General features: G+C 53.3%; 2 protein-coding genes across 6 annotated transcripts in view; one reads left to right on the top strand and one right to left on the bottom strand.

Annotated features, from left to right (window-relative positions):
• The window catches only part of slc6a7 (solute carrier family 6 member 7), a 5,020-nt gene extending 2,601 nt beyond the window's left edge, over window positions 1-2,419 (bottom strand). Inside the window, exons 1-10 of one of the 5 annotated variants that reach the window (XM_028967644.1) lie at window positions 1,986-2,398; window positions 1,440-1,614; window positions 1,223-1,354; window positions 994-1,142; window positions 866-921; window positions 666-804; window positions 451-585; window positions 268-371; window positions 83-207; window positions 1-13 (exon numbers count right to left, since the gene is read on the bottom strand). The exon at window positions 1-13 is cut by the window's left edge and continues 100 nt beyond it. In XM_028967644.1, the coding sequence (XP_028823477.1) occupies window positions 1-13; window positions 83-207; window positions 268-371; window positions 451-585; window positions 666-804; window positions 866-921; window positions 994-1,142; window positions 1,223-1,354; window positions 1,440-1,614; window positions 1,986-2,174 (1,217 nt within the window). In that variant the 5' untranslated portion in view covers window positions 2,175-2,398. Of the gene's footprint in view, window positions 14-82; window positions 372-450; window positions 586-665; window positions 805-865; window positions 1,143-1,222; window positions 1,355-1,439; window positions 1,615-1,985 lie in introns of all 5 variants that reach the window. The other 4 variants (XM_028967642.1, XM_028967643.1, XM_028967645.1 and 1 more) reach the window with 4 other exon arrangements.
• Window positions 1,375-10,727, top strand: rrm1 (ribonucleotide reductase M1 polypeptide). Its single transcript, XM_028967639.1, has 20 exons — window positions 1,375-2,298; window positions 4,354-4,526; window positions 4,822-4,910; window positions 4,982-5,159; window positions 5,237-5,337; window positions 5,847-5,906; window positions 6,199-6,238; window positions 7,155-7,317; window positions 7,553-7,694; window positions 7,769-7,852; window positions 7,938-8,099; window positions 8,481-8,560; window positions 8,651-8,852; window positions 8,929-9,078; window positions 9,203-9,424; window positions 9,505-9,581; window positions 9,708-9,843; window positions 9,924-10,019; window positions 10,095-10,283; window positions 10,362-10,727. Exons 2-20 carry the CDS (start codon window positions 4,508-4,510, stop codon window positions 10,539-10,541), a joined length of 2,370 nt encoding a protein of 789 aa, XP_028823472.1. The 5' UTR covers window positions 1,375-2,298; window positions 4,354-4,507; the 3' UTR covers window positions 10,542-10,727.
• The last annotated feature ends 595 nt before the right edge of the window (window positions 10,728-11,322 follow it).

Genomic DNA, 11,322 nt, shown 5'->3' with positions numbered 1-11,322 from the left:
GCCAGGCCAGGTCCTTCACGAGGAAACAGTCAACGTCCATAAAGTCCAGGAGAGCATGGAGGCATCAGAAGAACGGCGTTACCTGTATCAGCCACCTTCCCCACCGGAACACCCTTCCTGTAGGCCATGTGACCCAGGATGGAGAAAATGGCGAAGCCGGCGAAGAAGCTGGTGCTGCAGTTCCCCAAGGTGATGATCAGCGTGTCCCTGGTGATAAAAGCAGGTGAGCAGCAGAAGCGGAGAAGCTGCGGAACCGGCGGAACCCACCTGATGACGTTGTTGTCGAACTTGTTGTATGAAGCCATGGAGAGCAGGCCGCCCACGCCGATCCCCAGCGAGTAGAAGATCTGCGAGGCGGCGTCGTTCCACACCTGCACAGGGCTCAGACCTTCAGCCTCTCGCACGTTCTCACCACGTTCTCACCACGCTCGCGCGGGTCAGGCGACGCACCTGCGCGCTGGCCAGCTGGCTCCAGTCGGGGGTCAAGTAGAAGGCCACGCCCTGCAGCGACCCCTCCAGAGTGGCTCCTCTGATGATCAGCACGACCAGGACCACGTAGGGGAAGGTCGCGGTCACGTACACCACCTGACAAGCGGGAGACCCCGGGTGAGATGGGACGGGGCGTGAGCAGGGGGGGGGGGGGTCGCTCCGGGGTCAGGGGTCACCTTGCCAGAGCTGTGGATTCCCTTCAGCATGCAGAAGAAGATGATGATCCAGGCGAACAGGAGACAGAGTGCTAATGGCCACCGGACCGGTCCCGGGTCATCCAGCCCTGAGCTGTGGACCACGCCCAGTACCCGTTCACTGGAACACACACAGAATCAGCAGCAGAGCAGGAGACGGGCGGACGGGCGGACGGACTTACTTCCAGAAGACCTCGGTGGGACTGAGGGCGTGTGAGGTGTTCATGCTGGTCCCGTTCTGTAGGAGAGAGAGAGTGTGTGTGTCACTGGAGAACTTGAACCCACACCGGCATGGAGACGCCGTCCTCACCCCACACAAGGCAGCGTTGCCCCGGGCGTCACATGACCAGGGAAGGGGCATCTGGAAAGAGCTGAAGAGGTAGTAGAAGGTCCAGGCAATGATGACGTTGTAGTACAAACACACCAGCGTGGACACACACAGCATCCCGATCCCGATCCCTGCAGGAGATCAGCAGCAGTCAGAAGATCAGCGGTGGAGGAACAGCATCGCACGTTCAGACGGAGAAGAGCGCAGTTGCCTTTGAGCAGCGGGCAGCACTTCCACACGGTGATGGGCCCGGCGGCGCCGTACTGGCCCAGGCTCAGCTCCATCAGGAAGAGCGGGACCCCGGTGAAGAAGAGCATGATGAAGTACGGGATGAGGAACACGCCTGCAGGGAGGAATTCAGGGGAGCCGGCTTTATAGTGGCCGGGTCTTCTCTACCCATCATGCATCTGTTGCCAGCGACGACGCACCTCCTCCGTTGCGGTAACACAGGTACGGGAAGCGCCACACGTTCCCCAGCCCCACACTGTACCCGATGCAGGACAGCAGGAACTCGTACTTGCCCCCCCACTGACCCCGCGGGAGCGGGGGCTCGGGCGCGGACTGGGGGACGGTGACGTCACAAGTCGGAGAGACGCCGTTGGGCTTTAACACAACAAAAGCAGTTACGTCAGAGACACAGAAGCTGTCTGGGCGTGGCAGGGCGTGGCAGGGCGTGGTCCCTGCATGACCACACACAGCACAGGAAGGAAAGAGAGCATGTAGAACAGGAAGTGTGGAGTTTTTTTAAAAGTGACTTTTCCCCCGACCGACTGACCTGGGATCAGCCCGCAGTTTCCTTTTATTAAATTAGATGAAATAAACGGGGTTTTTATGATCGAGCCGAGACTCCGCCCGCGGGTTCGATTTCCTGCTCCCGCTGCAGGAATGAAGTCGCGCCGGTTTCATTACCGACTCGTCGTCGAGTCGAACCAGAGATTTTAATACGGAACACCGACACAGAAAGACCACCTCACCTCCGCGGCGTCCCGCTGCTCCTCGCCCGACCCCCGGCTCGACCCCCGGCTGGACTCCCGGCTCGACCCCCGGCTGGACTCCCGGCTCGACCCCCGGCTCGACTCCCGATTCGGCTCCCGATTCGGCTCCTGATTCGGCTCGGAGCTCTTCTTCGCGCGCTCGGTACATGGTTCCGGTAAAGGTCGCATCGCGGCGACGGGGACGCGGGTTCTGTCTTCGATCCGAACAGATCCGGAGTGACAGCGGAGAGGAGCGGACAGGCGGGGGCAGCTGCTACGCCATCTTCCTACAGTAGGAGTTACCTGCGGCCAGGTAAACCACGCCCATCAACAACCGGCAAAGCAGCCTTCACCACCACCACCATCATCATCATCATCATCACCATCCGCTTCCTGTTTACTATCTATCTATCTATCTATCTATCTATATCTATGTGTGTGTGTGTGTGTGTGTGTGTGTATATATATATATATATATATATATATAGACAGAGAGAGAGAGAGAGAGAGAGAGAGAGAGAGAGAGAGAGAGAGAGAGAGCCTGGTCTGCATATTCTGGTTTGATCTTCTGTCTCGGATGGAAATTTGTTCTTCTGAGTTTGAACCGGAAACCGCAGTTGCAGAAAACCGCGGCTCAACAAGACAGCAGCTGCAGAACCAGCGTAGTGCAATAATAAAACACACACTTATACACTTATACACACAGACACACACTTACACACACTTATACACACAGACACACACACACGGACAAATACACGCACACTTACACACAGACACACACTTACACACACGGACAAATACACACACACTTACGCACTTATACACACAGACACACACTTACACATACGGACAAATACACACACACTTACACACACGGACACACACTTACACACACTTATACACACAGACACACATGGACAAATACACGCACACTTACACACTTATACACACAGACACACACTTATACACACGGACACACACTTACACACACGGACAAATACACGCACACTTATACACACAGACACACACTTACACACACAGACATACACTTACACACACACAGACATATACACACATACATATACATGCCTATACACACCTTTACACACACACTTACACACAGATTTATACACACTTATACACACTTACACACATACAGACTTATATACACGCACATACTTATACACAGACATACACAAGCATACAAACTTATATATATACACACACACTTATACACAGACATACACATGTATATACCACATACACACATTTATATCCAGTCGCTCTGGATAAGGGCGTCTGATAAATGCTGTAAATGTTATATACACAAACAAATACATAATTTTATACACACATGCATGCCCTAACACACACTTATATACACTTACAGTATCTCACAAAAGTGAGTACACCCCTATGTGAAAATTGTGCCTATTGAGCCATTTTCCCTCCCTGGTGTCTGGTGCATCTCACACTCTTTTACTGGCCACTGTAGTCCAGCATGGCTCCTCATGGTAAAGAACTCTGGTGATCTCTACATAACGATGTCCGAGGCTTTAAGAAGATGCCACACCCCGAAACTGAGCTGCAGCACGGTGGACAAGACCACCAGGACAGGTTCTACTCAGAACAAACCTCACCGTGGTACACTAAACAAGTTGAGAACACGCGGCTCTGCATCATATCCAGAGATTGTGCGCCTGCATTGCTGTATAGGGGTTGAAGGGGTCAGGGGTCATCCTGTCAGTGATCAGACCAGAAGGAAGCGTCTTCTAAAGATGGTGCACAAGAAACACATGCAGACTACTGACATGGATTCTGGAACCACCTCCAAGACCAACTTATCTGGGTCAGATGGTGTCAAGCGTGTGGCGGCAACCAGTCCAGCAAGGGTGGTGGGAGTGTTATGGTTTGGGGTGGAACCGAAAGACCAAGGTTCCACTGAGGTCCCCATGATCTCTGTGCCGTCCCCACACGCTGCTCCCCGGGCGCCTGTCATGGCTCCCGCTGTCACAAAGGGTGATGGTTAAATACAGAGGACATGTTTCACCGTGTGCTGTGCTGCAGTTTCTCACAATGTGCACATTTAAACTCGGGGTCAACTCACTTTTGTTGTCTGCTGACATTAATGTCTGTGTATTTAGTTATTTTGAGGGGACAGTCAAATTTATTCGAGCTGGACTTCAGTGTTGACCCAAGGAAAGATGTAATAAAATATTCACCAAAAGGCAGATTAATCAGCAGTGATTGTGTTATTAATTGGCTTTTTTCTGATTGTTCAATGATAATTATCATATCTGATGCCCTCCATGAAGTCGGGGTGCCTGAACTGTGCTGCTTTTCTCTTTTTTGAAATTCCCGCCAGACTGGCCGGACCCGGAAGTGCTCTCTGATTGGCTGGCGCGCCGCTACTTTCGGAGTTTGTGGCGCGCTGCGGACTCATTTCGCGCCAGTCCCGGTTCCTCCCGCGGTCCCTCGCCGTTTATTCCGCATTTCGCCCCAGAAGCGCAGCGAGCAGGATGCACGTCATCAAGCGAGGTGAGCTGGTGGTGGATTTTATCTGCACTTTTAGCGCGTTTCTCGTCGGAATGATATTTTCACCGTAAAACCGGAACAAATGAAACATCCAGCACCGTCATAACGTCGAACGAAGGGCCGACAGGCGCGGGAAGTCAGCAGAACTACGTCCACTCTCCCGCGCTTTGTTGTCTTTCTTGGCGCCAAGTAAAAACGTAGCTTCGGCTAATTAGCATGCTGCTTCGTAATGTCCCGTTTATATGTGTATTCGTGGTTTTGTCATATTTCTGGACACGCTGGGCTTGTTTGTCCCCAGATGGACGTCAGGAACGCGTCATGTTCGATAAAATCACCTCCCGCATTCAGAAGCTCTGCTACGGACTCAACTCCGACTTCGTGGACCCCGTGAGTTGAAATTCCCAAGTTCGCGTTGATCCAGGATCCGATCCTGACCTCTGACCCCCCCGTCCTTCCAGACTCACATCACCATGAAGGTCATCCAGGGTCTGTACAGCGGCGTCACCACTGTGGAGCTGGACACGCTGGCCGCGGAAATCGCCGCCACCCTGACGACCAAACACCCAGACTACGCCATCCTGGCCGCCCGCATCGCCGTGTCCAACCTGCACAAGGAGACCAAGAAAGTCTTCAGCGGTGTGTGTGTGTGTGTGTGTGTAGCGTGTTGGATAATCGCGGTGTTGCTGTATTAACACGTGTTTACGTTTCCGTAGAGGTCATGGAGGATCTGTACGGTTACGTCAATCCGCTGAATGGACGCCATTCCCCCATGATCTCCAAGGAGACGCTTGATCTGGTCCAGGCCAATAAGGATGTGAGTGGAGCTTTTGTTCGGTTTGTGTAAAAGTGTCTTTGTGCTGGGACACTACCTCCACTGGGTGGTGGTAGTACAACAACATTTATTTCTTATAAAGCCCCAAATTATACAGTACGTCTCAATGGGCTTTGACAGGCCCTACAGTTGACACCCAACACACTCGACCCTTCTGCACACCAGGAAAAACTGTAGGACAGAGGGGGGAGAAGGAAGAAATGTTGGGAAGGAGTGATGGAGGGAGGGACGTCCTTCCAGGGTCGAGTGAGCCTGTAAATGGTGGCCGTGCCGGGCTGGTGATGATTTGTACAATATAATAATTAGTCCTACCATTGTAGCCTGGGGGGTAACACCCCAGAAGACCCAGGTTCGAACCCCACTTACTACCATCGTGTCCCTGAGCAGGACCCTTAACCCTGAGTGTCTCCAGGGGGGAAATGTCCCTGTCACTACTGATTGATAAGGTTGTCTGGTAAATGTGCTGACCACATCTCCTCTCTGTCCATAAGCGGCTGAATTCTGCCATCATCTACGACCGGGACTTCTCCTACAACTACTTCGGATTTAAGGTAAACGCCGTTTTATTTTCTCTTTAAAATGTGTCCTGTGTTGCCGAAGCGTCCGGATGGTTTCGGTGGGGCAGCGGTGGCCTAGCGGGCAAGGAAGCGAACCCTGAACCACTGAGGTCCCCACATGCTGCCCCCTGGGCGCCTGTCATGGTGCCCACTGTCACCGAGGGTGACTGTCAAATACAGAGGACACGTTTCACCGTGTCACCTGGTGTGCTGTGCTGCAGTGTTTCACAATGCCAATCACGTCACTTTCTTTCTTTTTTTTTTTTTTTTTTTTTGTCCCTTCCAGACGTTGGAGCGCTCGTACCTGCTGAAGATCGATGGGAAGGGTAGGTGCTTCAGTGTTCTGACAGTTACATCCTTTACCTTTACATGCTGTCAATCAAATTCTGGGCCGAATCCTGACTGACTGCGCCCCGTTCCTTCATAATCAGTGCTGGGGGTTTGTCAGAACTAGTGGGTTTTTGTTTGTCCACTCGCCTGTTGAGATTCACCACAACTTCTCAGTTGGATTAAGGTCCAGGGAGTTTCCTGCCATGGACTCCAAATTTCAATGTTTTATTCCTCGAGCCGCTTAGTTCTCATTTTGGCCTCAGGGCGCAGTGCATCATGCTGGTGACACGTGTCCTCTGTATTTAACCATCACCCTGAGTGAGCAGTGGGCACCATGACAGGCGCCCGGGGAGCAGCGTGTGGGGACGGGACTTTCATCAAGGGGACCTTGGTGGACCAGGATTCGAACTGGCCACTTCCTTAACTGCTAGGCCAGCACGGCCCCAGTGGGGCATCCGGTCTGTTGTTCTAACTCAGTCAGCAGGACCGAATGATGTCCAGCTTTGTTCTCCTCAACGCTCACATTAGGTACCGTCCCCACACACTGCTCCCCGGGCGCCTGTCATGGTCCCACTGCTCACCAAGGGAGATGGTTCAATACAGAGGACACGTTTCACTGTGTGCACCGTGCTGCTGTGTATCACAAGTGACAATCACTTCACTTGATCTCAGCAGGCTGTGGCAGGATGAGCTCCAGGGGAAATGGGGTTTTGGGATTTAAGTAAATTTTCATGGCAAAGAGGGACTTAAATTCATCTGATCATCTTCATGACATTCTGGAGCCGTAAAAAATGCCGGGAGCAGCAAACCATTAGAAATCCGGTACTTGTGTCTTCCTCAAAACGTTTGGCCACGCTTGTACCCCTGGATTGTGACGTCGCCGGCGTGCCGTGACCTGTAATGTGTCCCCAGTGGCGGAGCGTCCCCAGCACATGCTGATGCGGGTGTCGGTGGGAATCCATGACCGGGACATCGCTGCTGCCATCGAGACGTACAACCTGCTGTCGGAGAAGTGGTTCACCCACGCCTCGCCCACCCTGTTCAACGCCGGCACCAACCGCCCGCAGCTCTCCAGGTACAACTTCCAAATTATCCGGAACGTCCAGAAGATTTAGAAGAACTTCTGAAACTAGAACAGAGGGAATAAAAAGACTGTCTTCATAGTTGGGGGTCCTAGTGAACCAGAACTGACCACTTCATCCATGGTGACATGGAAGCCATGTTACAAGTCGCTCTGGATCCGGGCGTCTGGTAAATGTCCTGCCTGACTCCGCCCACCTGGTCTAATACGCGCGTTGCCGCGGTTTCAGCTGCTTCCTGTTGGCCATGCGGGACGACAGCATCGAGGGGATCTACGACACCCTGAAGCAGTGCGCCCTCATCTCCAAGTCGGCGGGGGGCATCGGGGTGGCGGTCAGCTGCATCAGGGCCACCGGCAGCTACATTGCAGGAGTGAGTGGGCGTGGCTGCAGATCCGGTATTGAAACGTTATTGCTTGTATTAATGCGGTTCTTGTTCGCGTCCAGACGAACGGCAACTCGAACGGCCTCGTCCCCATGCTCCGCGTCTACAACAACACCGCGCGCTACGTCGACCAGGGAGGCAACAAGGTGGGCGCAGGTCTGGGCGCGGTCCTGAACGTGCCGCCGGTTGGGGTCCTGCTGGTGACCCCGCCCCTCTTCTCTCTGCTTGTAGAGGCCCGGGGCGTTCGCCATGTACCTGGAACCCTGGCATTTCGACATCTTCGACTTCCTGGAGCTGAAGAAGAACACCGGGAAGGAGGAGCAGCGGGCGAGGGACCTGTTCTACGCACTCTGGATACCGGACCTGTTCATGAAGAGGGTGGAGAGCAACCAGGTCTGAACCTCTGCTGCTTATAAAAGGACCTGGAACGTGGGTTGTCTTGCCATGATGATGCTTTGAGCTTTAGAAGGCCCACCTCTGGCGCTTTAGAAGGCCCACCTCTGGCGCTTTAGAAGGTCCACCGCTGGCGCTTTAGAAGGTCCACCTCTGGCGCTTTAGAAGGCCCACCTCTGGCGCTTTAGAAGGCCCACCTCTGGCGCTTTAGAAGGCCCACCTCTGGCGCTTTAGAAGGCCCACCTCTGGCGCTTTAGAAGGCCCACCTCTGGCGCTTTAGAAGGCCCACCTCTGGCGCTTTAGGTGAATTTGTTTGTATGCTGCTGCAGGTACAGATGTTGGAGAGTATTGAATGGTTTTTGTGGAACTGTTTGTCCATAGGACTGGTCTCTGATGTGCCCTAGTGACTGTCCTGGCCTAGACGAGACCTGGGGGGACAAGTTTGAGGAACTGTACACCAGGTAAACTTTACTGAGGCTTTAGAATGTTCCACCATTAGAGCAGCTACAGCGTGATCCTCCTGAGCTGCTCCTCACGGTCCCCTCTTCCAGGTATGAGAATGAGGGCCGAGCCAAGCGGGTGGTGAAGGCGCAGCAGCTCTGGTACGCCATCATCGAGTCCCAGACGGAGACAGGAACCCCCTACATGCTGTACAAGGACGCCTGCAACCGCAAGAGCAACCAGCAGAACCTGGGCACCATCAAATGTAGCAACCTCTGCACCGAGATCGTAGAGTTCACCAGCAAGGACGAGGTGACGTCCCTTACCGCAGCTCCGGTGGCTTCTCTTCCTCCTCTCGTCTTCTGACATACGTCCCATCTGCCCTCAGGTGGCCGTGTGTAACCTGGCCTCCATCGCCCTCAACATGTACGTCACACCGGAGCGGACCTTCGACTTCAAGAAACTGGCCTCCGTCACCAAGGTCATAGTCAAGAACCTCAACAAGATCATAGACATCAACTTCTACCCTGTTCCAGAGGTCAGGTTCTCAAGGGTTCTGTTGTGGGCTGTTTTTCTTCTTTTCTGTTCCGCTTTAAAAATATAATAATAAGAAGAAGAAACCTTGAATGTTCACAAGCGAATGAAGTTCCGTGACTTTCCAGGCTGAGAAGTCCAACAAGCGCCACCGGCCCATCGGTATCGGGGTGCAGGGCCTGGCCGACTCCTTCATCCTCATGCGCTTCCCCTTCGAGAGCCCAGAAGCCCAGCTGCTCAACGCCCAGATCTTCGAGACCATCTACTACGCGGCCCTGGAGTCCAGCTGCGAGCTCGCGGCGGAGTTCGGGCCGTACCAGACGTATGAGGGGTCACCAGTCAGTAAAGGGGTGAGGAGATGGTTGGTTGTGGTGAAGCCGTGATTGAGAGGATGGCTTCTCGTTGACTTTTTTTTTAATGGTCTCCCCAGATCCTGCAGTACGATATGTGGGACCGAACTCCTACAGACCTCTGGGATTGGACGGCCTTGAAGGAGAAAATTGCCAAGTAAGTCCTGCTTCTGGACCATGTGGACCTGGTTGGGCTGCTGATATAAATGAATAATTTTTATTATTATTTGGAAATCTTTATCTTGATTGGCTGAAATTGTCTGGCCCCTCCCCCCGTGATCAGGCATGGCGTTCGGAACAGCCTCCTCCTGGCACCGATGCCCACCGCTTCAACCGCCCAGATCCTGGGCAACAACGAGTCGATTGAACCGTACACCAGCAACATCTACACCCGCCGGGTTCTTTCTGGGGAGTTCCAGGTAGGAAGGTCTTCCACCAGCCTGTCTCCAGGCATCTGGCTGCAGACACCACGATGACTATGATGCGGTGTGATCCTCAGATCGTGAACCCTCACCTGATGAAGGACCTGACAGAAAGAGGCTTGTGGAACGAGGACATGAAGAACCAGCTGATCGCCCAGAACGGCTCCATCCAGGTGAGGTCTGAAGGAAGGTCACGTTGAACTTGGATTGGTCCTCTTTCGTTGACTGACCGCTTTGTTCCTCTGCAGGACATCGAATCCATCCCTGACGACCTGAAGGCCCTGTATAAAACGGTCTGGGAGATTTCCCAGAAGACCATCCTGAAGATGGCTGCTGACCGCGGGGCCTTCATCGACCAGAGCCAGTCTCTGAACATCCACATCGCCGAGCCCAACTACGGCAAACTGACCAGCATGCACTTCTATGGCTGGAAACAGGTGAGATGACCTGCACGCTGACCTCTGACCTCGGCGGGTAACCCCACATGCTAACCTCTGGATGGTCCGTGTGGTCAGGGTCTGAAGACGGGAATGTACTACCTGCGGACCAAACCGGCCGCCAACCCCATCCAGTTCACCCTCAACAAGGAGAAGCTGAAGGAGACCAAGCTGACGGAGGAGGCCAAGGAGCGCAACACCGCGGCCATGGTGTGTTCCCTGGAGAACCGGGACGAGTGCCTGATGTGCGGTTCCTAGATCCTCCGCAAATCAGCGTGGTCCTCCTAGATCCTCCGCCATCCACCATGTACATAAAGCAAAATTCCGCTAAATACTCGCCACCATATTTATAGCACTGAGAACAACGCCCGTTTTAATCCACAAGTTCTAATCAGAACGTGTACAGAACCTTCTATAGTACTGGAAATAAATACTTTGTGAAGACGTTTGTGGTTTTTGTGTGGTTTTTAAAAATAAGACCATGGATCACCAGACATCCTACATTACATTTTCTTTCTTTGCATTACTTTGTAACAAGGTGTTACTTTCACGGTTAATTCAACTTTATTGAAGTTGCCCTCTACAGGTCAAACTTCCATGTCATTGAACTTTGACCTGTAGAAACATGGCGGAGGAGAGGTTGATCATATGAGGTAGGTTTAATTTGTCCAGTCAGGCTGCAGTCACTGTGAGGTGTGGAGCCTGGAACCCTGAATGAAGTTGGGGCGGAGCTCCGACTGGAACCCTGAATGAAGTTGGGGCGGAGCTCCGACTGGAACCCTGAATGAAGTTGGGGCGGAGCTCCGACTGGAACACTGAATGAAGTTGGGGCGGAGCTCCGACTGGAACCCTGAATGAAGTTGGGGGCGGAGCTCCGACTGGAACCCTGAATGAAGTTGGGGGCGGAGCTCCGACTGGAACCCTGAATGAAGTTGGGGGCGCGGCTCCGACTGGAACACTGAATGAAGTTGGGGCGGAGCTCCGACTGGAACCCTGAATGAAGTTGGGGGCGGAGCTCCGACTGGAACCCTGAATGAAG

Source organism: Denticeps clupeoides, unplaced genomic scaffold (assembly GCF_900700375.1).
Source record: "Denticeps clupeoides unplaced genomic scaffold, fDenClu1.1, whole genome shotgun sequence".
NCBI lineage: Eukaryota > Metazoa > Chordata > Actinopteri > Clupeiformes > Denticipitidae > Denticeps > Denticeps clupeoides.
Note: the sequence above shows the minus strand (reverse complement) of the source record. Positions and strands in the feature narration are given on the sequence as shown.

Coding starts and splice junctions, on each gene's coding strand:
- rrm1 (XM_028967639.1), top strand. Junction 5,160..5,236: donor GACCAAGAAAGTCTTCAGCG/GTGTGTGTGTGT, acceptor ACGTTTCCGTAG/AGGTCATGGAGGATCTGTAC. Junction 6,239..7,154: donor GCTGAAGATCGATGGGAAGG/GTAGGTGCTTCA, acceptor ATGTGTCCCCAG/TGGCGGAGCGTCCCCAGCAC.